This window comes from Cygnus atratus, chromosome 5, assembly GCF_013377495.2.
Source record: "Cygnus atratus isolate AKBS03 ecotype Queensland, Australia chromosome 5, CAtr_DNAZoo_HiC_assembly, whole genome shotgun sequence".
Taxonomy (NCBI): domain Eukaryota; kingdom Metazoa; phylum Chordata; class Aves; order Anseriformes; family Anatidae; genus Cygnus; species Cygnus atratus.
Genome location: NC_066366.1, coordinates 11,834,903 through 11,859,199, shown reverse-complemented (window position 1 = coordinate 11,859,199; position 24,297 = coordinate 11,834,903). Strand labels below are relative to the sequence as shown.

Here is a 24,297-nt window from a genome sequence, read left to right as displayed (position 1 = left end):
CCTGCTTCCATTGAGATTCTGGTTAAATCTTGGGGTGTAGCTTTCTTCCTGCTCATCATCTTCATCCTCTGTAGGAAAACCATACTGTGGCTCAAAGTATGGATTGTCATACTCTCGTTTCCTCACCACCCCTTCTGAGGAGCTCATGCTGACAGCTGGGCTGTCACTCTCACGACGATCCAAGCTCATCTTGGGAAAGCTAGTTTGCAGTGGCAAGGAAGGGAGATGGTTTGAAAATCCAGCAGCCAGCTTCTCTTCCATCTCCGCTGAATCTGCAGACTCCTGTGGACCAGTCAAATCATTGATCTGTTTGAAAATTTGTATTACTTACAACTGAAGGGCGGGACAAGAACAGCTATTTCAAACTGGGAAGTCTGTAGGGTCCTTGCAGTTCCTGGCTCCCCACCCAAATCCCACTATTAGTCCCTCTGACCTAGGATTTTAGAAACACTGCAGTATTTGTGCATCGTTCTAGGGACTTTCTCCCCTGTAAAACAGATCTTACTGTTAAGTGTTAGCTCCGGCTAACATCTCTCTGTTGTCCTGCTTTGTGGTTATGGAATCAGCTCCCATACTTCCCAAATAACCACAGATTCATGAGTTTCCCCACCCCATTCTCTGTTCCTCCAATGCATTAGATTTTTCCATACTGATTAAAAGACATTCCTGCAGTCACACCCTGGACCACCACCCTCTGTTAATATTGTGTTTTTCAATACATGGGAGCTTCTAAGCAAAGGAATGATCTGTCCCAGTATAAGAAGCTACCAGTAAACTCCACCTAGCTTTCGTCCTTCTCAGAATGAACTACAAGAATTCTGCCTTTCTTTATATCTTAATACACCAATCTTGGGGCTGAATTAGTCTCAGTACACACATGATTCACTCCATGGATGACAGTGCTGGGGCTGCTACTGGCTGTAGTACTGGAACTTGAACGAGGCTGGTTGTTCTCTTGGGAGTTCTCACTGTCCATGGCCTGTTCATCCAGATCCCCTGAGTATTCTTGAAAATCATCAAATTCCACTTCACTAGCATCACCAAGGGCTGCATGTGTCAGGGGGTCAACATCTGTAAATACATCATTTTGCATTAAAGAACACTGCCCTCCTCAGCCTTTTGCTCATCTAAATAAAGATCACTGGCAGATGAGGACTGCTCAGTACAATACAGAATCACATAAGAAGCTAGGCTGTAAAGGGGTTTTGGAGGTCATCTATTCCAACTCCCTACTCAAAGCAGGACTAACTTCAAAATTTCAAAAACTTCTAAAAAAAAGGCTCCCCAGGAAAGTAGTCACTGCACCAAGCCTGTTGGAATTTAAGAAGCATTTGGACTGTGCACTTAGTCACATGGTCTAAAATTTTGGGTAGACCTGTATGGTGCCAGGAGTTGGACTCAATGATCCTTATGGGTCCCTTCCAACTCAGGATATTCTATGCTTCTATGAAAATTAGAGCAGATTGCTCAGATCTTGTCCACTGAGTTATGTAAGACTCAAAGGCTTGAAACTCCACTTTGACCCTCGGAACCTGTTTAACTATGCTCACTACGGAGAGCTTTGCCTTGGGTCCAGGCAGAACTTCCCTTGTTGGAACTTATGATTGTTATCTCTTGCCCTTGGGATATAGGAAATGCATCGGCATTCCTGTATTTGGTTTATTGAAAAGAGTAATAATTTCGCAGTCTCGAAAGAGACACTGATGCTGCAGGCTCCATATAAACCACAGAGAATGTATTTTTCTGTCCCCACTAGAATGGAGTGACTCATTAAAGTCAGCACTGAGGACTGAAATCAGGGGCAGGAGAAAGTTCATAATCTGCTGCCCATATCGCATCTTATCTACTGGCAGGTTGTTTCCAAATCAAGAGAGACACTTGTGTTCAGCAGCACATTATTTCTGTTCTTCTTCCTCCCAGTGTCCTTTGGAGGGCACTGTACATAAGCAGAAACAAGGTCTTTCTTCAGCCTACCACTGGAAATTGAAGGAGTATGCTCTTTTTCCTCAGAGCAACACTACAATGGAACAATACTTTGCTCTGATTAAGAGACTCAGGGGAGGCATTTCCCCCCTCAGTGCAGATGAATGGGGAAGAGGAACCTATGTGGACACTGTGAAAATGAAGCTCAAAGTTACTCACTTGGAGTATCGCCATTAATGTCACATTTCATCATCTCACTGACAAAGTCACCAAGGGAGGAATAGGAGGAACTTGAGTCGTCATAGTCAACACTGTCACTGCCACTGCCACAACAGGTAAAAAAGAGAGATGAATGGTAGCAGCATAGCAACAGCAGGGCCCAGTATTTCAAAGATGTGAATCAGCACACACTGTTTTCATGGACATCTTAAAAATCTTGTGATATTACAGTTTCCACACACAAAAAGAAGAAGAATCCTGGCAAGAGCAAGGGGCCAGCTTCATGAAAAGTCAGAGCAAATGAAATAATTTTGAGATAGGTAACAAGACAAAATGGTATGACATTTATAGGCTCCCAGCAAAGTTAACAAGGTCAACTACAGGTGAACAGGGAGTAGTATATGAATTCTCAATATGGGCCGGAGGGGGGAAGAAGCTTCAAGAGAACTGGAGATCAAAGGAAAACCACTCCCTTTTTAATACAAATGATTAATCCCACTGTGAGGACCACTGGTGGTATGTAGAACATAAAAGATAAGCAATTCCAAGCCTGAGGGCCTCATAGGCTAAAAGAAAAGAAGGATAATAAAACAAGATGAAAAATTCTGGAAAACATGGTCAAAAACACACTAACAAAAAATTATTCTCACTTTACTGAACATACAAGAAGGTCTCAGGCAGTAGGTAGTACTAGCAAGCTTTGCATAACCATGTGCTGATTAGAGATTTGAAAGAGTGGTAGGATGGGTGGGAGTACTTGTAGTACTGCAACACAAATAACCTGAGAGAGAACAGCATGGAAGAGAAAAGCGTAAGGGTGGGAAGAAATACCAAATGACAAGTGGCATACAAGTAGCAAAGGAAAACAGCAAAGTACAAATAGAGAATCATGTTAAATGAAGGCTTGAGAAAACACAAGCAAAGGGATAAACTGCTGCTACGATGATGACAGTGTAGCAAGACAGTTTACTTCAATGTCAGTGTTCTGACCAGACAGAAGAAATAAAACAGCATGGAAGGCTAGAGGAAAAGGCTGCAAACAAGAAGTTGGAGGAAAGGCCCAGAATAATTTGAAGTAACTATCATGTGGCTAGAGTTATGTTCCCCACCAACCTGTCATCAGTGGGGTCAGAGTCTGTTTCTTTCTCTACGGGTACATTCAGTGCTTCAGCCAGTTGTGAATTACTGTCATAGACACGATAGTGGATGGGCTGCAGCTGGTGGGCATACCACTTAGGTTTGTCACCAATCAGTGCTGGGTCAAACATGTCTGCACAAAAAAAAAAGGAGAGTTAATTGAACTCATTTATTTGTGTTGAAGGCTTCATTCACAGTGAGGCTATTCCTTACTAAGTCTTACACAAAGGGAGAGACAGACTTCTTCTCTGTAAGTAAACAATTAACTGGAAAAATGAGGGGCTAACAGCAATGCTAATTTGGTAGAAACCTATCGATATACATATAAACAGAAAAATGTTCCTTGAACTGGATTTCCCCACCCAGCAGGAATGCTGCATTGGAACAGGCTCCCCAGGGAAGTGGTTGTGGCACCAAGCATACAGATGTTCAAAAAGCATTTGGAGAACGCTTTCAAACATACGGTTTGACATGATCCTGCGCAAAACCAGGAGTTGGACTCAATCCTTGTGGGTCCCTTCCAACTTGGGATATTCTACAATTCTATGAATAGTATGGCATTAAGCTAAGTTCATCCCTAGAATCTCTCTACATTTTAAGAGACAAGACATCAAAAGTGCAGGAAATGTAAGACCAAAACTTACTGTTATGAATTCTTTGAAAAGCATAGTTAGTAGGGTTGAGTGACCATTCTCCAAAATATTCTACTGCCTGTGTCCTGGAAAGCTTATCTGCAAAAGGTGTTTGCTTTGGCCTGGAGGCAAGAAAGGAGTTTGCCTGGAAGGCCACCACTGGTCGTGGAAAAAGACGAAGAGTGCGAGTATGCATCTGGAAACCCTGCAAAACATTTGGTGAGTTGAAGAATCTCACCATAGCAACCCTAAAAAGAAGCAGAGAATATATATCAGATAAAAAAGACACAACCTTTAAAATGTATGCATTAGGCAATGTTTCAAACCTTCAGGGAACGGTAACTTAGTACAAAAAGCTGTCTTAGAAAACTTCTTAAAATAAAAAAAGAAAAGCACACACACAAGAAATTACTTAGTTTTAATTCACCACCTTGAAACCAAGACCCACCCAAGGAGAGACAGTGTTCTTGGATCCGCTAGCTTAAGTTATGACTAAGTTTCCAGATACATTTTTTTTTTTTGTAATTCAAGGCTTGTGATTTAAGCTGAGAATACAATATCAGACTGACTGGTCCAGGTAAAAGGGATGATCTATAGGAGAATGCAAGGAACAAAATAACCCCTCAAGATATATAATTTTATTCATGCACTTAATGGATCTGATACAAATGCTGTGATTCCTTCTCTTTTTATTTTTTTCTATGTAGACTAGAACCTGCGGTAGAACCTGGAAGACCCTGCTTCCATCACAGGACTTAGAGCAATGTCTGTGCTGCCTTCAAGTGCAAACTTTAAGAAGACTCAACACTACCTTCCTGTTCAGCCTCACCTGGTAGCCACATCCACAGAGTCCACATCATTTCCATAGATCAGAGGGTTGAATTCCGTGGAGGGAGTAGACTGCAAATCATTCTGCGGTCTTCCCAGCAGGAGTGGCACCTCCTGCCCTTCGTGGAACTTCTCTAGGTTAAGAATGGGCTGAGTATTCAGACTCATGCTGGCCAGTGCCTAACAAAGGACAACATTATGCACACATTCAGCCATAAATTATTCAAGGAACAAGAGTGAGATCAGAGCTACTCTGCCTCTAGGCAATCACAACAATTATGCATGCTCCATTAGTTTGTCTTAAACTCTTTCTTCTACACTGAGTCAAGAAGTATCTCCAGGCCCTCTTTTATGTGGACAGTCCAAATGATCTCCTTAATGACGAAACAGTCTTGGAGCTACCCAAGGGTTAGCATGGAAGTCTGCTTTGACTCATTCATGACACGAGAACAGACAATCCAAATCTGACCACTGCTTGTATGGCACTCTGTACAATATACCTGAGAGTTATTCCCACGTGTAATTTGAATACACACTGGGACCTGGAGGCCTTGAAACTTGCTTTGCAACTTGGCAGTTCAGCCAGTGAGTTTGATATCCTACAACAGTGTGCAGACACCTCTTACACAGGCATCTGCCTGTACCTATCCCTGCAAACCTACACTTCCATCTGAATGAGGGCTTAATCTCTCCATAAAGCTACCATCCTCTTCAACCCTCACAACATCCTCGGTAAAAAGCACTGGAGCAGCATGACTGGCAAGCCAGTCCTTAACACCCAGATCCAACCTAAATTGCACCTCCTTCATTTCTCCCATTTGCCCACTGAGTCTTCACTGGTTTATTTCAAAAATAAACAAACATATAAAACAAAGTACAATCAAAACACCAAAGGAAAAGGGTAAAATGGAAAACTGAGGGGAAAAGAATAAAATAAAGAACCTTGTTGTCAGGAGTGAGCAGCTGTTGCTGAGTGATTGCAGTCATGCTAACCAGACACTGGAGGCATGATGGAAGATCATATGATAACATCAGCAGCCCATCAGAGCCAAGACGAACACATGACCACAGAGAAACAGATGGAGGGGGAAACAAAAAAAAATAATCTATTACTACCAAATATCACAAATAAGAGGAAATAAAAAGGACGACAAAATAGGCACATGGAGAGAGGTCTAACTGCCCCACCCCCAAACATCCACATTCGACTACAGTTCCTCTGGAGAGTGGAAAGGTTCCTGTCCTTATTGGTACAGCAAATTACTTTCCACTGCAGTTTAAAATCAGGTATCTTGAATTTTATTCATTGACACTAAGACCTAATTCATTGACCACTAAGACACTAAGGGTGTTAACCTTAGTGACACGGGCCACAATTTAGTCTTCTCTACTTTGCAAAGCAACCAGTAGCCCTCCTGTTCCTCTGCCAATAGTCAACTCTTGATGATAACGGGCATAGGAATATATAGGGATGTACTGAATTTTGGTGAATACTCTGCCAATTTTAAATAGAAAGTGTTCAGGGAAATTGCAATTTGTTCTTCTGATATTCAAATTTGCTGTAGTAAGAGAGTTTTACTGAATAGTGCCTGAAATTGCAAGGGGGTGAGGCAGAAGTAAGGGGAAGGTAGATCTAACAAAACTCCAAGCAACACATTGCTTCCATCAGTGCTGACAGCAGGTACTGGGGTATCATAGAGATCACACACTTTGCTCTCCAGGTCTACAAGGAGAGAGAGCAGACCTCATCAGGTCAGTAATACACTTTACCTTTAGATACTGCATGCAGCGTGCATAAGGAAAACAGAAATAAAAAGATAAAACCTGCTTGACATGATCAGCAAGGATGACCCAAGCTGATTAATGGCTTAGCAGGACCTGAAAGAAGAGACAGACCTCACACACAGATCTGTGAAGGGAGGGGAAACAAAGATGATCATTGCTAGATGGATTGTGTCAGAGTTTAAGCCTGCATGGCAAATGTAAAGGAGGAATCTGGAACTTTCCGCACCAAACAGGAACAAGTTAGCCCCAAACAACAGTGAGAAACAAAAACCATCTACTGCATCCAAGAGCATTTTGAATTATCTTTCCCTAGGCTAAGAAATTAACTGCATTCATAGGCCTTAGTGATCACTTGCTTTTCCAAATCAGCTCTCTGCTTTAAGAGAGAAAAGCCAGCAGCTAGATACCTAACCCTTAACATCTGTATCAATTAATATCACTTTTAAAGCTTAACATGTTGCCCTGTTCTAAGAGAGGGGATATTCTATCTGGACACCCATATGTAAGTGGTGTCTTAAAATACCTTGACAGAAAATCCCTAGTCCTGTGCTTCCCTACAAAAGTGGAAGCAGCGGAGACAGCAGAAGATAAACAGGCAACAAAAATGAACATGGAATTCCTCGGAAAAACTAAAGAACTAAAACTAGATAAAAGTCTCAGATTTAGGTTTGTCAGAAGAAGGCAATGTTAGAAAATCACAGAGGTGCTCGGGGGACTCAGAAGAAAACATCCCAATAACTTCTTCCCCTATTGATTAGCCCACCTCCACATCCAGAGCAGACCTTGCCATGACTGGCCGAGGGGCACCTTCTTTAACACATGTACTCTAGCATCCTGATACCTCATTCACATCCATCTGATGTGCCAGGATACACACCTGCTTTTAACACCTTTTGCTTTACATTTGCTGACTTGCATTCTTGTCCAGTACAGCAAAAGAGCTGTGCAAGACTACATCTGCTGAGTTCTACTGAATCTGAGTCCTTCTCCCAAAAAGCTTATTACCTGTTTCAGATGCTTTTTCAGCTCTGATGCTTCTGGTTCTGGAAGTGATGGCAAAGATTCTGCATTTGTAGGAACGATCACCTGGAATTAAGCACAAGCAACAAACTAAAAGTTACCCAGCTGTAGCCATTTCAAAACCAGAATCCCCTACATCTCCACTGCTTCTGAGACTGGATAAAAGTCATAACATCAAATTAAAAAAAAAAAAAAACACATGAAAAACTCAAAAACAACCTGGATCAATACTTTGATTTTCACTTCTTTATGACTATTTAATAGTATTTACAGTGTCACAAACAAGGGAGGATTACTCTGTCATAAACCACAAAAAAGGAAAGTTTAAATGAACCTATACTCATCCTTAAGAATTTCCATTAAGTGTAAGATGTTAAACACATTTCCCTTGAAATAGCCTTGCTCATGCCACAATAGAAAGCAAGATATGTGGCCCCATTTGAATCGTGACAACCAATGCTGCTGCAAGGCTCTTATCAGACCTAGATTCTTACCTAGGGCTATAGTAGACATGGTCAAGTTACCCAGTGAGACAGCTTTATCATTTATTGAGGATTTATCTTCCTATGAAATAGCCAGACGGATTAACTGAAAAAGAATGCCTTATGAATAAAAGAAGTGGGGACTTTGAGGCAAGGAAACAGAATCCTAAAATTTAGGACAGTAGTGACAGGGGCAGACTGAGGCCAGCCTATAAGCATAGACATTCTTAAATTCTCTGTATGCACACTGATGAAAGTGCACAGTTCCCTGGAAACAAAGCCAAAAGTCCTTATGGGTATCACTTACCTTATTGGTATCCAGGTCAATAAGCCATACATCATCAGGCATTTTAAAATCCAGTTTGTAAAGGAAGAAACTTGCTGGAACACCAATGATATAAGGTGTAGGGGCTAGAAGCAACTGAGAGAGACAGACATCTTAAAAAGGACAAGATCGGAATTTGATATCACCATATTCTTTTTTTTTTTTTTAATAAATAACAATACAGTAGGTTTACATCAGAAGAGAAAACACACAAGGCTTTGATAAATAAGTCACTAACTCCACACAATAGAAGCATTTCAAAACAAACAAACAACCAAAAAAAAACCACTCCTGCTCCAAGAGCTTCAATTCTCATCTAGAAGAAAATCAGTGGTTTTTCTGCCAGGGATGTACTTTTATGTGGCTGCATGGCTCTAAGGAAAAAAAAAAATCGCTCAACTAATAGCTTGCTATGTCATGGACGAAGAAAAAAAGATGTTCAGAGTAAAAGCCTAACTGGAGAAGCAGAAAGTAGCAGATGAATACACCCTTGGCTCAAACCAAGACTGTGCTGTTGAAAAAACGTCATTAGGCTTAAAGGGCTTTACCATCTCTAGGAAGCCTAACAAATAGGTTTTCCACACGTTTGTGTAAAAAGCATCTACGAAGAAATTCTTGTTGTTTCTGAGGATCAGCAGAGGGAAAAGGTTTAAATCAATAAGCCACATAGCAGCCTGAGATCCGCTGTTTCGGAGGTTAAGTTATCCTTTAAATCTAGAACACCTGGTTACCCGCAAGGGGAAAAACAAACCTGCAGCATCATTTGCAGGATAGCACTGAATTAATAATATGGCCTCAATTCTATCTTTCCAAGGAAAATAATGAGCTCCTGCAGAGCTGACTATTATGAAACCCAGGCTTCCAGATGAAGTAACTTGACATTTCATACTTCTGAGGAAAATAAACTGCAGGCAGTAGTTTCTAAATTCTGAATCAATAGCCCTCAAGATTCCTTAACTACTATGAACCCTCCCCAACAAACCTTAATATTCAGTTAGGAGGACAAGGAGGGGAAGAGTAAATTCTTGCCATAGTATTGTAGATCTAGGGCCTTTCAGTCCATTGCTTTTAAGGTACTGCTTTGAATCACACTATTCACTAAGCAGGCTTTGAGTATGTTCTACGTAAAAGGTGTTACCTACAATTTAAATAGTTGGTGGTGCTCAAAAAACATTCTTTGCAAGGCGTGTTACAGCCCCTGAGAAAGCATGGGGAAAGAAACAAGGACTGCTTCTATCTGTTTGAGACATCACAGAAACATCCTTTGCAAAAGACTAATGAAGGCAAAATACGTACCTGTTCTGCAGACGCCATGCAGGTGGGAAGCAGAGGGATCACTGGAAACATATATTCTAAGGGGTAGATCATAGCCACAAAGGCCATCACAGACATGGAGAGAGCGTTATAATCTCGGGACTGCAATACAACCTGCAACCACAGAAACTCACATTAGCACTGCAGCAACCCTTCTCTTCTGGTACTCCCCCCAGGGGCATACAAATATCACAGCCTGCAGGACTCTGTTTTAACAGCTGTGAACTGGACAACCCTTCAACTAATCTGTCTGAAAGCAAACTTGAGGTGCTTTTTACTACAAGATCAAAACTCTTCGAAACAGGAACCTCAGAAGGAGCTATTCCTTCCCGCCTCCAGACAAACTGATCCCAAAGAATGCAGTAGACAGCCCTTCCACACATCCAGCCTACCCTGGCTTTGGAGAAGGCAGAGCTTCCTACCTACCTATCAAAGATCAACTCTTCCCTTCCTACCTTGTGCTCCAGAAGGATGCAGGTCAGCACCTGCAGACAGGCATCCACTCCCAGCAACTCCAAAGGCAGATGCAATGGAAAATCCACCAAGGTGAAGCGGGATGGATCAGGAAGAGCAAAAGTCAAAGCTGGCTGCAACTCATGTGGCAAGACTTCCACATCCACCCGCTTCTGACCAGCGACGGGCATCGGCGAACGCAGCAGCCTGTATATCCAGGCCTCAATCTCACGCAAGTCGTGCAGCAATGCACTGGACTTCTCCTCCACAAGGAGGGAGCCTGTGAAAATCCGCCACATTGTGTCCCTGCACGTGGAGAACAAGAAGATTAACACTCCACAGCTTCATTTGACAGCCATTCCTCTTCAGGGTTGCATGGCTCTTCAAGGGAAAGGGAAGAGTCACCAAGAATTAAATGATGCAGCTAACATGTTTGGCCACTCAAGGGAAGGGAAGACAGGGATTTAACCTTGCTGAAACAACAGCTGTGGGGAAGATTAGATCTTTCTGAGGCAGAAGTCAACACAAGTATGCCACATTGGTCCGAGAGGTCATTCATTCATTTAAACGATCTGGTAAGGTCCAGATCTCTGAAGACACATCCTGCATTGCCCTGGTGCTTGAAATTCAGCCTGCAACTGGGATACTCTCGTATCTTATCCAGAAATGCTGCAGCCCAGTTGACTGTAGGATTGCTTCCAGCAGTTCTACAAACTTTTTCAAGAATATGAAATAATAACTTGAGATAATAAAAATATGCCGCACCAAGATCTCTTAGGTGTTTTGGCATCATAAAATATTTTTACATCCTCTCTTAAATTGCATTTTATCATTCTGACAAGCTGAACGACCCACAGCAGAAGTGGCTGCATTTCAGCTGAGAATATAAATTTCTGAAAGTTGTCTGGGAAGCATATAGGTACCTTAGCAAAACAAGCAGACATTTTTCTATGCATTAAGCTAGCAATCTGCAAACTTCCAGCTCAAAGGCAGGCTGGCCAAAAAGCATGTACGGCATTGCTCAAGCCTTCAGTGCTTCAAAACTTGAAACTGGATCTGACAAGGGAAGCAACGTGGATAGCCCATTTGATCCCTTAATGCTGTAGCACAGTATGCATGATGGCTGGGAACCTGCTAGAGCCACTGGGCACAAATTTCAGCCTGATAAATATTTTTGGTTACTGTGATAGGTCTGTTAGAATGGGATGGCTCAAACTAGAGCTCAAATGGCTCAAATTAAAAAAAAAAAAAAAAAAGGAAGAAAAAAGGATGACACTGGAGACCTCATAAAGAACAAAAAATTACAGAATTTTGGAGGGGTCAAAACAACAGCAATTTGAGATTACGCTGACTGATACACCTCTCAGAAACTGTGCTGCTTCCCATCCTCTGCTCCTCCCTCAGCCACTCGTAACGCACAGGACATTAAGTTGTTAACAGGCACACTCAACCTTCTGCAAGCTGTAAGCTGGCATTTTTATTCTGCCACCACTTCAAAACCACTCTACTTTTCCAGGTCACAGCTTGCAAACCACACAGTAATTCAAACCAGCAGCTTTACTCGTCCCCCTGATGGATGCTTAGCCCCCTCCTCTTGCCTTCCTCATCTGTCACTCAGTTCTTCTCCTCTTAACTCTAAGAATTATGGTCAACAACAGCAATTTTTTAAAATACTACATGCCACTCAAACACTGGAATGCATCAGCTCTCCTTTCAAAATTCAGTTGAGTTCACAGAGTTGAAAGTCATGAAATTTAGCTCTTTTCTGCCTCAGAAAAGATTAGACTAAACCAAGTGATGAAATAAGCTCCCTTAAAGCATACTTCCATTAAAAAAACATTTTTTGTTCTGAGAGAAACATTTTTTCCTCACCGTCAGTGGATTCAGGTGATAGATCTGTTAATGCAGGAATTGACACAAGCCCAGCACAATCTCCTAGAGCTGTTCTGGGGCAGGAACCCAACAAGCAGGTCACCACTCTCTGAAAAGGGGCAGACTTCCTCTTTCATAAAAAGCATACAAAGATGCAAGTGTCAGATGTCCTGTCAATTTTTGGTTTTGAGATGTTTAAGCTGGAGCATACCAAGCTACAAACTCACATTAAGAGCTATCTCACAGCTCAATCCCTCTTCATAGTAAGGTAATTCCCTCTTTCTCCAGAGACTCGTTTTATATTTGCTCTTATTAGTTCATGTATTGGAAAGGAAAAATATCTTCCTGGCATGTAGGTGTCAGGTACAATACAAATATACATCCATGACTGTTACACATAAAGACCTTGGTCCTTCTGTACCCTACAGTGCAACAGCTTTTGTTACATACCCAGCATTATAATAGCAGATATGTAAGATTACCAAATTACATAAAAAAAATACCAAGATCCTATTTAATTTGCTGTTGCAAACCTCCATTCCCATATGCTTCATAGTCAGCTCCTTCGTTTCCTATTCTCTCTCTTCTTCAGACCTTGTACTTTGATCTCCTTCAGCCATTCCTGCTTCTCTAGTCTGCTCTCTCCCATGCTGAAGTTCAGATTGTGTTTAATGAGCTTATGAAAAATACTTTCATCATTTCCCTCTGGCCCCAAGTTGAAATTCTCCCTGCCATTTCTCAACTGTTTCTAATCTGCCAGAGAACCACTAGCCCTGACACGCACTGCCACGGAGCTTATACACCAAAGCAACAATCGCAGCATCAGTGCTCAGTTTCACAAAGATCATGTTCAGTCAGTTGTTAGCAGTGCCTCCACAGGCATATCAAAAATTAAAATCATACCAGGAGACAGAACCAGACAGAGAAGTTTTACACAAATCATCACAAAAATTTCCCTTTCCTAGTGTGATTCTGGGTTAAAACAGCAAAAAGATCAACCACCAATTTCTGCAGCTACACCTATGGAGACAATTTGCCATGACAATTTGACAACTGGAAAAAAACAGTGGGAGGAAAAAGTTTTCTCCCCCCTCAACATACCTCTGCACTCCACGAGGAATCCCCAATTTCTTGCCCAACAGTCTTTCACTACAGCAGTCCACAAGTCTCTTGAGGGTGTACAAACATTCACGGAAGGTGGAAAAGAAGGGATAGTGACTGAGGATGCACAGAGAAGTCAGGGTGCTGTTCCGAGAGCGATGGCTGCCTTTGGCCAGCCGCTTACTGCGTGGTGATCGATTCACATCTGGGGTAGACGCTGTACTTGGAACCTGCAGCGAAGAACCACTCTCTGAACTCTCAGTGCCCACATCCTCTTGGGGTGCAGACACATCCCCAGATTTGGTGATTTTCTGTCCCTCACGAGCTCGATGTCCTCCTGTGCCTTCTCCCTTCTCCTTAAGTACTCGCTTCTGGAAGGAGCGGTAGAAGTTGACACAGATTCCATAGCGAATGACACCTGTATCCTTGTCTGTGAGTGTGAAGACGAAAGAAGTGTCATCACGGAAGCTCATGCGTTTCTGCCGCACACTCAGGCATCCTTCTGGCTGGCAAAAGAACACAACGTCGGGCGGTAGAGGAAAGTCCACGTGATCTTCTAGAGGATAACGTCGGAGCAGCTCAGGAGTCTGAGCAACACTATCACTGCTTGGCTGCCTACAAAAAACAAACAAACAGAAAAAACAACACACGCTTACGTGATTAACGTTGATAAAATCTTTGGTATCTCCCTAATGACATGTCAGGGGCCTGCAAGTTCAGCTTCATCGTTGGTTCTCCTCAAACCTAATATCCAGGGGAAGTGCAGCACCTCAATCACTAGCCACAGTTCTCAATCACTAGCACAAGCCCAGGAACTGCAGAGAGGTTAAATAAAAGTCTACACCATCGTTACCAAGGCCCAACAAGGAGTCCCTCTATTCAAATTTGACTCAAGGAGCATGATATTCCCAGGGGAATAACATATTGCTATGTTTCCCTGACTTTGATTTCCAAAATGAGTTTAACTGCATGGGTTTCTGGGGAATACTTGGGTAGGAAAGACACTGTCCCCCTCCAAATATACGGTCTGATGAAAGTTCAGTGGATGAACAAAATGAAAAAGTGTAAGAGAAAGCCCTCTAGCAGGGCTTTGTGCACCTATTGCACGTCCCTGGAATTTATGTTGACCTATAAGGAAGACATACTGATAACATTTGGACTGTTCCTAGAGAGGTTTCTAAGAAAATAATAAATTATAATATCCTGCCAAGGCAAATAAAGGGGGGCCCTGATACAGGTTAAAACATCATGTCAGTCATGGAAGCAACACCACGATTTTGCCAGGCTACACAAAAGGAAGCAGCTGTGACAGAAGTGTAACACAGCTAACACAATACTGTTAGATGATGTATAACATATAATAAGCTTTAACAATTCCAGCAGAAATGCATTGTAACCACGAGCTGAAAAGTAGAAGAAAAACCAAGAATGGTAATGCTTTTCCAGTATGAATGTGGGAAGAGGCTGAAAGCAAACAAAAGCAGCAAAAATAAAGCTGCCTTTAGTCAGATAAAGAGTCAACAGACCAAGTGATCCAAGTAATACAAAAAAGATCTTAGTTTATTTGGTGAAGCACATTACGACCTGTTGTTGATTTTATTAACCCTAAATGACGTTGGCTTCCGTTAAGTTAGCAATAGAGTTCTTGACAAGTTCCATGAACCCAAAACCTCATCCTGTAAAATTGTCATTAAAAAGTTTTAGCAAATGTGTGTGTGTGTTTGTTGTTTGTTTTTTTTTTAGTTGGAGTGTGAGCTACTACAAAAGCTGGATAGTCATACGCAGGCCTACTTAATACTGTGTCTCACCAATCTTTGTACAGCAAATCACTAATGGAACACAAAGACAGGCAACTCTATTTATACCTGATTTCCCACCAAAGAACAGCTTGTTTCAAAGCATTAACTAATTTTCCTACCACCACTTTCCCATGAAAGTTACCCAAATAACTGCCAGAGAAATAATAATGTGAAAACCAGAAAGCAAGGGAAGAAAAATATTCCCAAAACAATCTCTCTCTGGTTTGACCCCTTTGCTATAAAGTCTGTCCTCTTGCCATTTTCTACAGTAATTAGGATTTAAGTAAGCACAATACTAAATGGGATGCAGGAGCCCTGGCTCTACCATCACTCTCCTGAGGGACCTCATGCGAGACATTTTCTCACCTTAATACTTTAGATTTGCCCATTTCAAAATACAGATGAAACTTATTCTTCTCTTATTTGAGAAGTGCTGGATTTAAAAGCAAAACAAGCAAAAAAAAAAAAAGCACCAACAAAGCAAAACGAACAAAAAAAACAGACAAGTAGCTATAGAATGTTTTTAATTTACAAAAGAAAATCACTGGCATAAATAGTTCTGCTGAACATAGTTCTTCCAAACAAAAAACTTTACTAAACTAAAAATAAGCATGCTTTAGTAAGACATAAATTGGTAACAAAATCTATACTTCCTGAATGGTTAAGTACTGAAATATTGTAAGAAAATAAGAGCCTTAAAATCTTTTATGTATTAGTATCCACTAATGCATCACCTGTTAAGAAAAATATCAAATGATATTGGTACTGTTTAAAGAGTCTACTTGGAAATAAACGGTTATAAAAAGTCATCAACAAAGTACCAGTTAATATATCCTAAGTTCATGTCTTTACAGTAATATGAGCTACAGACAGAAAGACACAGTCTTCTCAGACACTTAGAAGAATTATATCTAATAAAAAGGAATACTTCCAGAAGACATTGCTACTTGTGCGCTGTGGTAACGAGATGTGATGGTAAAGCCACATGGAGCTCCTAAGGAACCTGCAGTGGAAGTTACTTCAGTCAACTGCATCTCTTATCAGAGGCACGTGTTGAAGTGCCTAGTAAGACGACAGACCTCTAAGCAGTAGCAATCTAGTTATTGTTGCCTAGCAAAAAACTGAAATGATGCTAGCAAATCCTTAAGTGAGGACATTGGACACTGTGAGCATCACTGGAGGAGGCAGTTAACATTTCTTCCCTCTTCTTTACCTAGTTACTTTCCAACTCTCACAGAAAAATCGTGGTTATTTTTCTACAGACAATAAGAAGTAATTAAACTATTGAATTATTCTGTCCAGAAGACACAATAATAAAACAGTTATTACTTAGGAAATTACTTCATTTCCTCCACTTAGCCTATTTCAATATTGCACTCAAAGCATTTTGAAAAGAAGGTAGGAGATAAAGCAACAGGCTGATGCACATAAAATGCTGATATTTAGAAACGAAAGTACAAACATTTCGGAACACACCCATTAAAGAAACCGGCAGAAAGTTACCACATGAACTCTGAATATAGAAAAATAACATCTGCTGAGCATCTGTGTATTAGATATAGAGTATATGAAATATGGGGTTGACGTGTGTGCTGTTTAAGTAGACAAGCACAACATTTTATTTATTGATGGCTACTAAGACTAAAAAAAATGAATAATATATTAAAAGGATTCATGTAGTTCATAATAGGACAAATGAGTATTAGAAGGAAAAGTGGCCAAGTAAGGTAAGTTTCAGACTTGTTTTTAAAGTGAGTTTACAGACTACAGTTCAAAAGCTAGAGAAGTAAACCCAACTAGCATTTCACTTCCGTGTGGCTTTCAGTATTTGCAGTTTGTGAATCACCCTGTCCTGATGTCAGTGGAAGCAAAGTTGTTCAGACTCACAAGCTATCTGTCATATATAAATTGGCTACTCTTAGTCACCCTTTGCAGACACATGTAAAGGTCTAAAGACCACAAATTAAAAACCTCTGACTGCAGTAGTATCCTTCAGAAAGTGGCGTAGGCAAGTACATACCCCCTTTTTTCACACATTCCAGTCAACTCTTATTCAGCACAAAGCATGGCCTCATCAACAGATGCCAGGCTATTTGTCGTGCTGCCCCCCACGCCACCACCTTTACTGCCTACAGAAAAGCACAGATGAGAATCTTCTCCATTACCTGGCTCCAATGATAACAAGGTAGTCAAGTAACCGAGGGCAGCTCTTCTTTTTCTGCACCATTGTCCTTGACCCCCTCCCTATGTCATCTCAGTGAACTCCTGTTCATGGATCCAGCGGTCGGTTATCCAGTCAGCCGTGACCAAGTGCCTTGGGGAGCAATTCGCTTTGAAATGTCTGGCCAGTTCAACCTATGATCAAGAAAACCAAAAGTGTCAAAGGCACAATCAGGAATACCAATTACAGATATGTATTAATTACATTCCCCCAAAGCCTGTGTTCTGGGTAGCTACGGCCATCCCCAGACCTCCCTCTGTTCATGAGTATAAATATACACTATGAGATTTACTTCCACTTCACCTTTTTTGAATTGCTCATATAAACAATGCATATGCTCAGAAAGTCCCAACTCCAAGCTGGCGCATCCTTTCTGAACCTGCACAGACATCAGAATGAGCAGCTCTCGTTAACGTGCTGGAAGAAATCTCTACCAAGGCCTGACTCTCAACATAGCAACAAGATGCAGTTTACGGAGGGAAGCTGAATTACAGTACGAGTTGCTAATGGGAAGACAGGAAATAAAGAGTAAACACAGGGTTATTCTCAGCGCCAGCTGATACTTTGCTTAAGGTGGAAGTAGGAGGTGCTTTCCAGAGGACATACAGGCACCAGAAAGTGAGACTGCAGTTAGAGCAAGATGATGAAGAAAAGGCACGATCCAGAGCGTGCACCACATGCAGAAATGCAGCAGGGACTGAACGAGGCATTTCCTCTCAGGTGGGATGGAATGCAAAAATATAAAAAGGAACCCAGGGTGGTTTTGTCGCTTTGTTACTATTAACAAATAATAGTAATACGGGAACTGTTTACATGTAGCCACAAAAGCAAAGCAAGATGAAACACACAATAAACAAGAGGATCACAAGAATGACCACAGACAAGCAAACAAGCCTGTCACTGGCTAAGAGCTATTCATGAAATGGTTTGAGGCAAAAGTGTCGTCTAGGCAAACCCCTGGGATTCCCACAGTGCTTGGGAAAACAGCCTTAAATGGCAGCTAAACACAACTGAAGCAAAAACTGCAACCTGAACTTTAGGTGTCTGGTAAACAACATAGCTAAAGAAGGGGTAATACCAAGAGAAGCCAAATTGGATGTAATCCACCTCACCCTCCCAAACCTAATGACCTCCATGGCCCCAAACGACTGCAATCCCCACCACTTTTTCCTGTGAAGATACAGAACTGCATGCTTGAGCAGAAGTGCTTCTTGTAAATCATACTAAAGTTTCTTTCACCAACTTTAGTCCGTTTCCTTGATCTTGTACATCTCATGTTGTACAGATTCTCAAACTGTACTACAAGTTAACTGAACAGCCCACTAAAAACATTAATAAAGCTATATTTTATTTAAAAAGAATGAACAGATTGTCTTTTGGCGTGTACTGATAACGAGGTTTCTATTTCGATTTATCTTTACCTCCTAAGGCTATCATAGAATACAGAGAATTATTACTGTACTAAAACCTTTCAGTTCTGCAACATAACACTTAGGTTTTATTTGTATAAAAGTATATCAAATTTACTAACAAGCTGAAAGCCTGAGTCAAATTAGGTAATTTTCTTGACGTTTCTCTCATTACTTCACAACCAAAAGCTAGGTAAAGGCACTGTAACCATCAGTATTCATAACCTCATTCAAAGCCTAGCAACACATCAGCTTTTTTTCCAGCCCTTCATACTTCAGGCACAGTTGGGGAAGTTCATTCATTATCCCTCCAAACAGCATTAAGAATAACACGAAAAATCTGTGAATGTATAATATTTACTGAAAATGAAATGCATACTAGAAAGCATTAATTATGGAGTAAAAAAATTAAAAGAAATCTTAACACATCCCCTCCACCCCCAAATATTTTTTCAGACTTCACAGTCGGATTTCAGTAGATCCTTAATTACAGTTGGAGTAAGGTCTGTAAATGACAGCGATATGAAACACCCTCTTTCAGCAGCAATATTTTTTATAAATTATCTTCTCTGAACAACAGACACAGGAAGCAAAGCTCCTGTTTATTCATTTTAATGGTATCACTGAAAGCACTGAAGAATCTGTCCTGCGACAGCTCTTGATCCAACACATACTGCGAGTATCTTGGTGTACGCAAACTTGAGAGGAACAAGATGAAATTGGGATGATCATACGGTTATTTTGCCTTCAGTTTGGAAGGAAAACAGATAAAGTCATTGTTCAAATAGTTTTACCCAGAAACTCACTGTTCAGTTACAGGTATGAGCATAGGAACAAGTTACCATGAGGTGCCCAAGAAGTACAACTTTGAGAAACTTTTGCTACTCGGTGGTAACCAAATTACGTTCTTCCTCTGTAACAGAGGATCCTGCCCCTCAGTGAACATGGAGTAAGTAAACTGCATTTATCATGGAGTAAAAACATCTGCAATGACAACAGATCAACTGAGAAGCTAAAAGAACAGAACCTTAGCCTACCCCTCAGTGACCTGTCCATATCCTGTGCTTTTTCTTCAGTTGTGTAGCCTGGAAAACATTTCTTATGATTGCAATTCATCAGAGCACAAAGAGGACATCTCTTTTGGAAGACGAAGTTTTGGTGAATTGGAGCAAGACCAAGAAGAATCAGAATGAAGTTTAGGTATTTTTTGCCTTCCTTTATTCAATCTCTCCTTCACAGATTTAGTATTTAGAGGGGTGATAACAATTAAAGAGCATTAGACCAGCATTTGCTGGAATTCACCTTCCTGCTCCTGGCTGCCACTGGACACCAGGGTTAACTTGTAGAAGCCAACACAAACAGGCTCCACAGTCCTGCCTCTCTCCCTGCAGCTGCCCAAAGCTCGCTTTCAGGCCACGCTTTGTGCTGGTAAAAGTGCTCATGCAGTGACATGATGAATCAGACCAGGGAACTGATAAGGACTAAAATTAACACCCTTCCTTCTTTCTTCTTCCTTTCCCATGCCACTTTAGTTTTTACTGGGTTATTTCTATGACTAGATTCACCAAGTGGCCACACAAGTGCTCGTGCAGGCACAAGGAAGAGGTAGGAGCGAGCAGCTCAGGGAACATGATCATGAACTACTACTGAGAGCTTACTTTTCTGCAGGCAATGAGGAGGTGAAGCAGCTTCTTCCTCAGAAATTTGCTATCATCCTTCCTCTAGCTTTTACAAACCAAGTACATTAGAACAGAAAGAGACCAAAGATTGAAGAAGAGCTCTCAGTCGCTTCTCTCATTTCTCCTCTTTCATGTTACCACTGGGACCTGAGAATACACCACTGAACTGAGAGTATCTTGGTACAGGTTTTGACATTGATGGCTCGCTCTCCCTCTCGAGCTCCTTTAACTCTAGGTTGCTTTTTCTGAACTTGTCTTCTGCAGCGTGTTCTCTTTGTACAAACATCTTGGATGCAGCCCTTTGAAGGCTGCGTTGTCAAGAAGCGCTCGAGAAGAAACTGCCTGTAACTGTGGCTCAAGGAAGGGGGAAAAAGAAGTGAAGGCCACCACAGAAGCATACTGTACTAACACATCGTGCTTCAGAGATCAGCACTGTTTAAGTAAGCACTCAGAGGGATGGTGAACAGGTTGGTGAGAATGAGCACTACCCACACACCACAGCAGCTATCAGCAACCCTCATGAACTGGTACAAACTGACACAGTAGCCCGGACACAAAGACAGAGGCCACAGCCAGCACTAACCTATGGTTTTCCACTAACTGAGCCAAAAAGTGTTCAAAACAACACTTCTATTACTGGCACTACACTACTCTTCAAAATTCCCCAAACACCCACGTTTTGGTTGTAGCAGAACTTTTACAGGACAAGCTGTGTGGTATCCTGCAAGCTGAAGTCCTCCCAGAAATAAAAATCTCCGTAAACACAGCAGGGAAAGCACCACACCACAGGACGGATATAGTAACATGACAGAACTGCAGAAGACTCTTTACCAGTTTAGAGTCATCCGTGTCAGACCGATACCCCAGCATTAGTCCCCTGGGAGAAATGAACAGTGCGGCGCCTGTCTCATCCACACCTCGAAGTCTCCAGCCTTTGCTAAAATGTCTTTTCTTTCTAGATGCAAAGCTAGAGGAACAAAGTCATTTAGTCAAAGAATAACTTGAACTCCAGCTTTGACAGACCAGTCTTACACTCACCTATATGACAGTCAGCATGCATTTAAAACGACTCGTTTGCTCAAAAGAATGATATGAAGACAGTGGAAGATTATTTTCCAACAGGCAGATGCTAAGCGCTCCTGCGTGGTGCTTCCTCACCAGTTTAGGATGGCAGCAGAATGAGGTCTGTCCTTCCCTTATCTCTGGCTTTTATCTGACACAAGAAACATACTACTCAATTGCAAGTGAATGGATCTTAGAATATAAATCGGGGTCAGACAATTCAATTTAGTAACTGCGTAAGTAAAGAGCATACAGTGGGGCATTAATATCTAAGAGAAAAAGGAGGAAGCTCATGAAGAAGACAGCAAGAATTACAGGACAGAAGCCATACGAATTCTGATTCATTGAAACCTCATCTTGCAAAAGACCAGATTTCCAACCATGTCCAGAAGGAACAATTTTCAGTTCTAAAATATCATTGGAACATCCTGAATTTCTATTTATATTCAGCCAAGACAGTGTGTACTCAGCTCAGATCTATAGCCAACCTTACTGCGTTGTTTACTGAGAAATCAAGACATTGCATATGAATCGAACTAAACTGAAAGCTGAAGCAAACACAGATATGGCGAGGAGTTTCACTGCCCACTTTTTGCTTGACTTATGTTTCATTTTCTCATGTTACACACTGTGAGTACACTGAGAGAGCTACTTCCAGCCATGACCTGTGTTTTAGCACATACTACTTGTGCTTGTATTAAGCTTTTAAAGAAGCAGACAAGCAGTCCCCGTTTCATATTAGCCATTTCATACCTTTGCTGCTTAACAGCTATATTAAACACTGCTGTAGTTTTATACTTAAAAATATACAACATCCTTAGGAAGCCCATTGTGCTGTTTCTCCCCTGTCCAGGCACTATGGTGGCTCCACGAGCACAACGAACACAGACAGGAGCGCATGTGGGTTGAGAACACCCCCTCCTCCTGAGCCTGATGGAAGAGCTTGACAGAAGATTGAACAATTTCTGAAGTCAGACCTGGCTGGACTTGCTATACTGGTGCAGCTGCTTCGCTTGTGTTACCATCCACCTTGCCAAGAAAGCAGTGCATGCCAATGCTGTGACTCCTGAACAGATACTAGCGCTGACACAACTTGAGGGGAAAAAAAAAATGGTATTTTCAAAGCATTCCAGACATACCTAAAGCAGACAATGGTATATTTATCTAGCATAGGTAGCCTACAATGTAGGTGTGGCTCCATGAAACGCAGTAGTTCCAAGTATAAGAACCCCAGCAGAGAACGGGACTGCAGGGTGGTTCTGAAAGCATCCTCCCTGGAGCACAGGCATTGCTTGGGTTAGTAAGAGCTCTTACAGATGAAACAGCAGATGAATCCCAACTGCTTCCACTTCTCATATGTACATAAAAGGTTGAGAAAAAGGACGTGCCAAGCTAGACTAAAGAAAATTATAGAATAAAGTGTGAAAACGGTTTTTGGTGGTACAAAAAGATGTCCTTAGAAGCCCTTCTGAAGAATGTGAGTAACCCAAAGACCTCTTCCTTTCCTCCTACAGAAGGATGATATTACCTCACCGTGTTCCACGAACATGCCTGACGCTACTGACACAGCCAAACATCTTCAGCCTGCACATCGGTTTCCAGCAAAATGGAGGTAGCTTGCATAGCCAAAAATAGGCTTAACGTGACCAGAACTGTTTCACAAGCAGAAGCATCACACGGCACAGCCAGGAGCCTTTTTACAGCACCACAAGACTGAAGCTAGGCTGGTTCAGGTTCTCAGTTGCCATAGTAATAGATTTCGGTGTCCTTTTCATATGCTGGCCCTCCAGCTGCTTCCCTCCTCACTTCCCCCCGCTTCGGCCAAATGTCCGTGCAAAGCAGCCTGCTGCTGTACATGTGAGACCACGCAGCCGCCACATATGCACGAGCTGTAAGAACAGAGCCACGGGTAATCTGATTCAGATCAATCTCCATAGCAACCCAGCCTTCAGTCCCCAGATCCTGGCTGCTGGCCCTATTTATAGAGCAGCGGCCGCGCTCCACCGCCACGGCTCCCGATGCTGCTGCTGCCACCCGCAGCACCACGCCTTGGCCTGGCACAAGAAGCACCTGCGGGTACCCTCAGACGTACCCCAGCAGCCGCAGGCCCCTGAGCTGGATGGCAGACTGGTGTCTGCAACGCATTAAGAGCCTCCCAGGCAGTAAGGTTCTCCGTGTGCGTGAGCACGGAGCATCAGCAGTGGTTACTGCTCACCAAACGTGAGGCCCTATCGCGGCTGATGAAATCCTCTCATCTAGGTACACACACGATGCTGCCACAGACGTCTGCTGCCGCCGGTTCCTTATGCGTGTGCAGAACGGACGTGCAAAGCGTGCTAGCATGACCGGGCAATCCTAACGGGAACTTGCAGGCGGCAGAAAACACAAAGGAGTTGTCCCAGCGGTCCCTGTCCCAGAGACACAGCTGTGCCCAGCGGCAGCTATTTGAAAAGCATGGGGTTCAGGTGTCCAACTGCTGTGTCCAAGAAGAAAAAAGAAAGAAAGAAAATCCAAGACCAAGGCCTTGCATTAGCCACGAGACAAGAAGGTGAGGATGAGCGGCATGCAAACACTGTTACCCATTTTATTCTACTGCACTCTTGGGGAAAAGCATCAATGATAGGCTAATGCGGGAGAAGCACATACTTTTACATTTCTCCAGCTGCTAACAGAAAGGAAATGTCTGATTTTAGCCTCAGCCCTGCCTTCATTTTTAGTACTTCAGTTTAGGTTACAGACCCTATTCGCCTCCCCTCCCTTACTGCCTGAGACAACCCCTTCATACCCGCCCCACAGATCACGACTAACCGTCCTTGTGCAGAACGTCTGGCATAAAAACCCTCTCTTAACCTCTTAACCTGGCCAGTCCTCTGTACAACAGCACCACCACAAAATACAAGAGCCGCCCCCGTTATTTCCACCTTCAGCTTTTCATCAGTCCTCAAGTCTCCACTAGCATCCACTCATACACTTTGCAAGAACTAAAAAAAAAAAATAATAAAAAAAAAGCCAACCTAAAACTACAGAACACCCCTG

The 24,297-nt window shown here is 42.1% G+C and overlaps 1 protein-coding gene across 6 annotated transcripts in view; it reads right to left on the bottom strand.

Annotated features, from left to right (window-relative positions):
* The window catches only part of MADD (MAP kinase activating death domain), a 67,839-nt gene that overhangs the window by 38,348 nt on the left and 5,194 nt on the right, over positions 1–24,297 (bottom strand). For 2 of the 6 annotated variants that reach the window (XM_035550191.2, XM_035550188.2), the window contains exons 2-13: positions 17,056–17,245; positions 13,092–13,706; positions 10,121–10,424; positions 9,648–9,779; positions 8,334–8,447; positions 7,530–7,610; positions 4,741–4,919; positions 3,924–4,159; positions 3,256–3,412; positions 2,143–2,246; positions 878–1,071; positions 2–282 (exon numbers count right to left, since the gene is read on the bottom strand). In XM_035550191.2, coding sequence (XP_035406084.1) covers positions 2–282; positions 878–1,071; positions 2,143–2,246; positions 3,256–3,412; positions 3,924–4,159; positions 4,741–4,919; positions 7,530–7,610; positions 8,334–8,447; positions 9,648–9,779; positions 10,121–10,424; positions 13,092–13,706; positions 17,056–17,117 — 2,459 coding nt within the window. In that variant the 5' untranslated portion in view covers positions 17,118–17,245. Of the gene's footprint in view, position 1; positions 307–877; positions 1,072–2,142; positions 2,247–3,255; positions 3,413–3,923; positions 4,160–4,740; positions 4,920–5,681; positions 5,739–7,529; positions 7,611–8,333; positions 8,448–9,647; positions 9,780–10,120; positions 10,425–13,091; positions 13,707–17,055; positions 17,246–24,297 lie in introns of those variants that run through there. The other 4 variants (XM_035550190.2, XM_050711060.1, XM_050711058.1 and 1 more) reach the window with 4 other exon arrangements.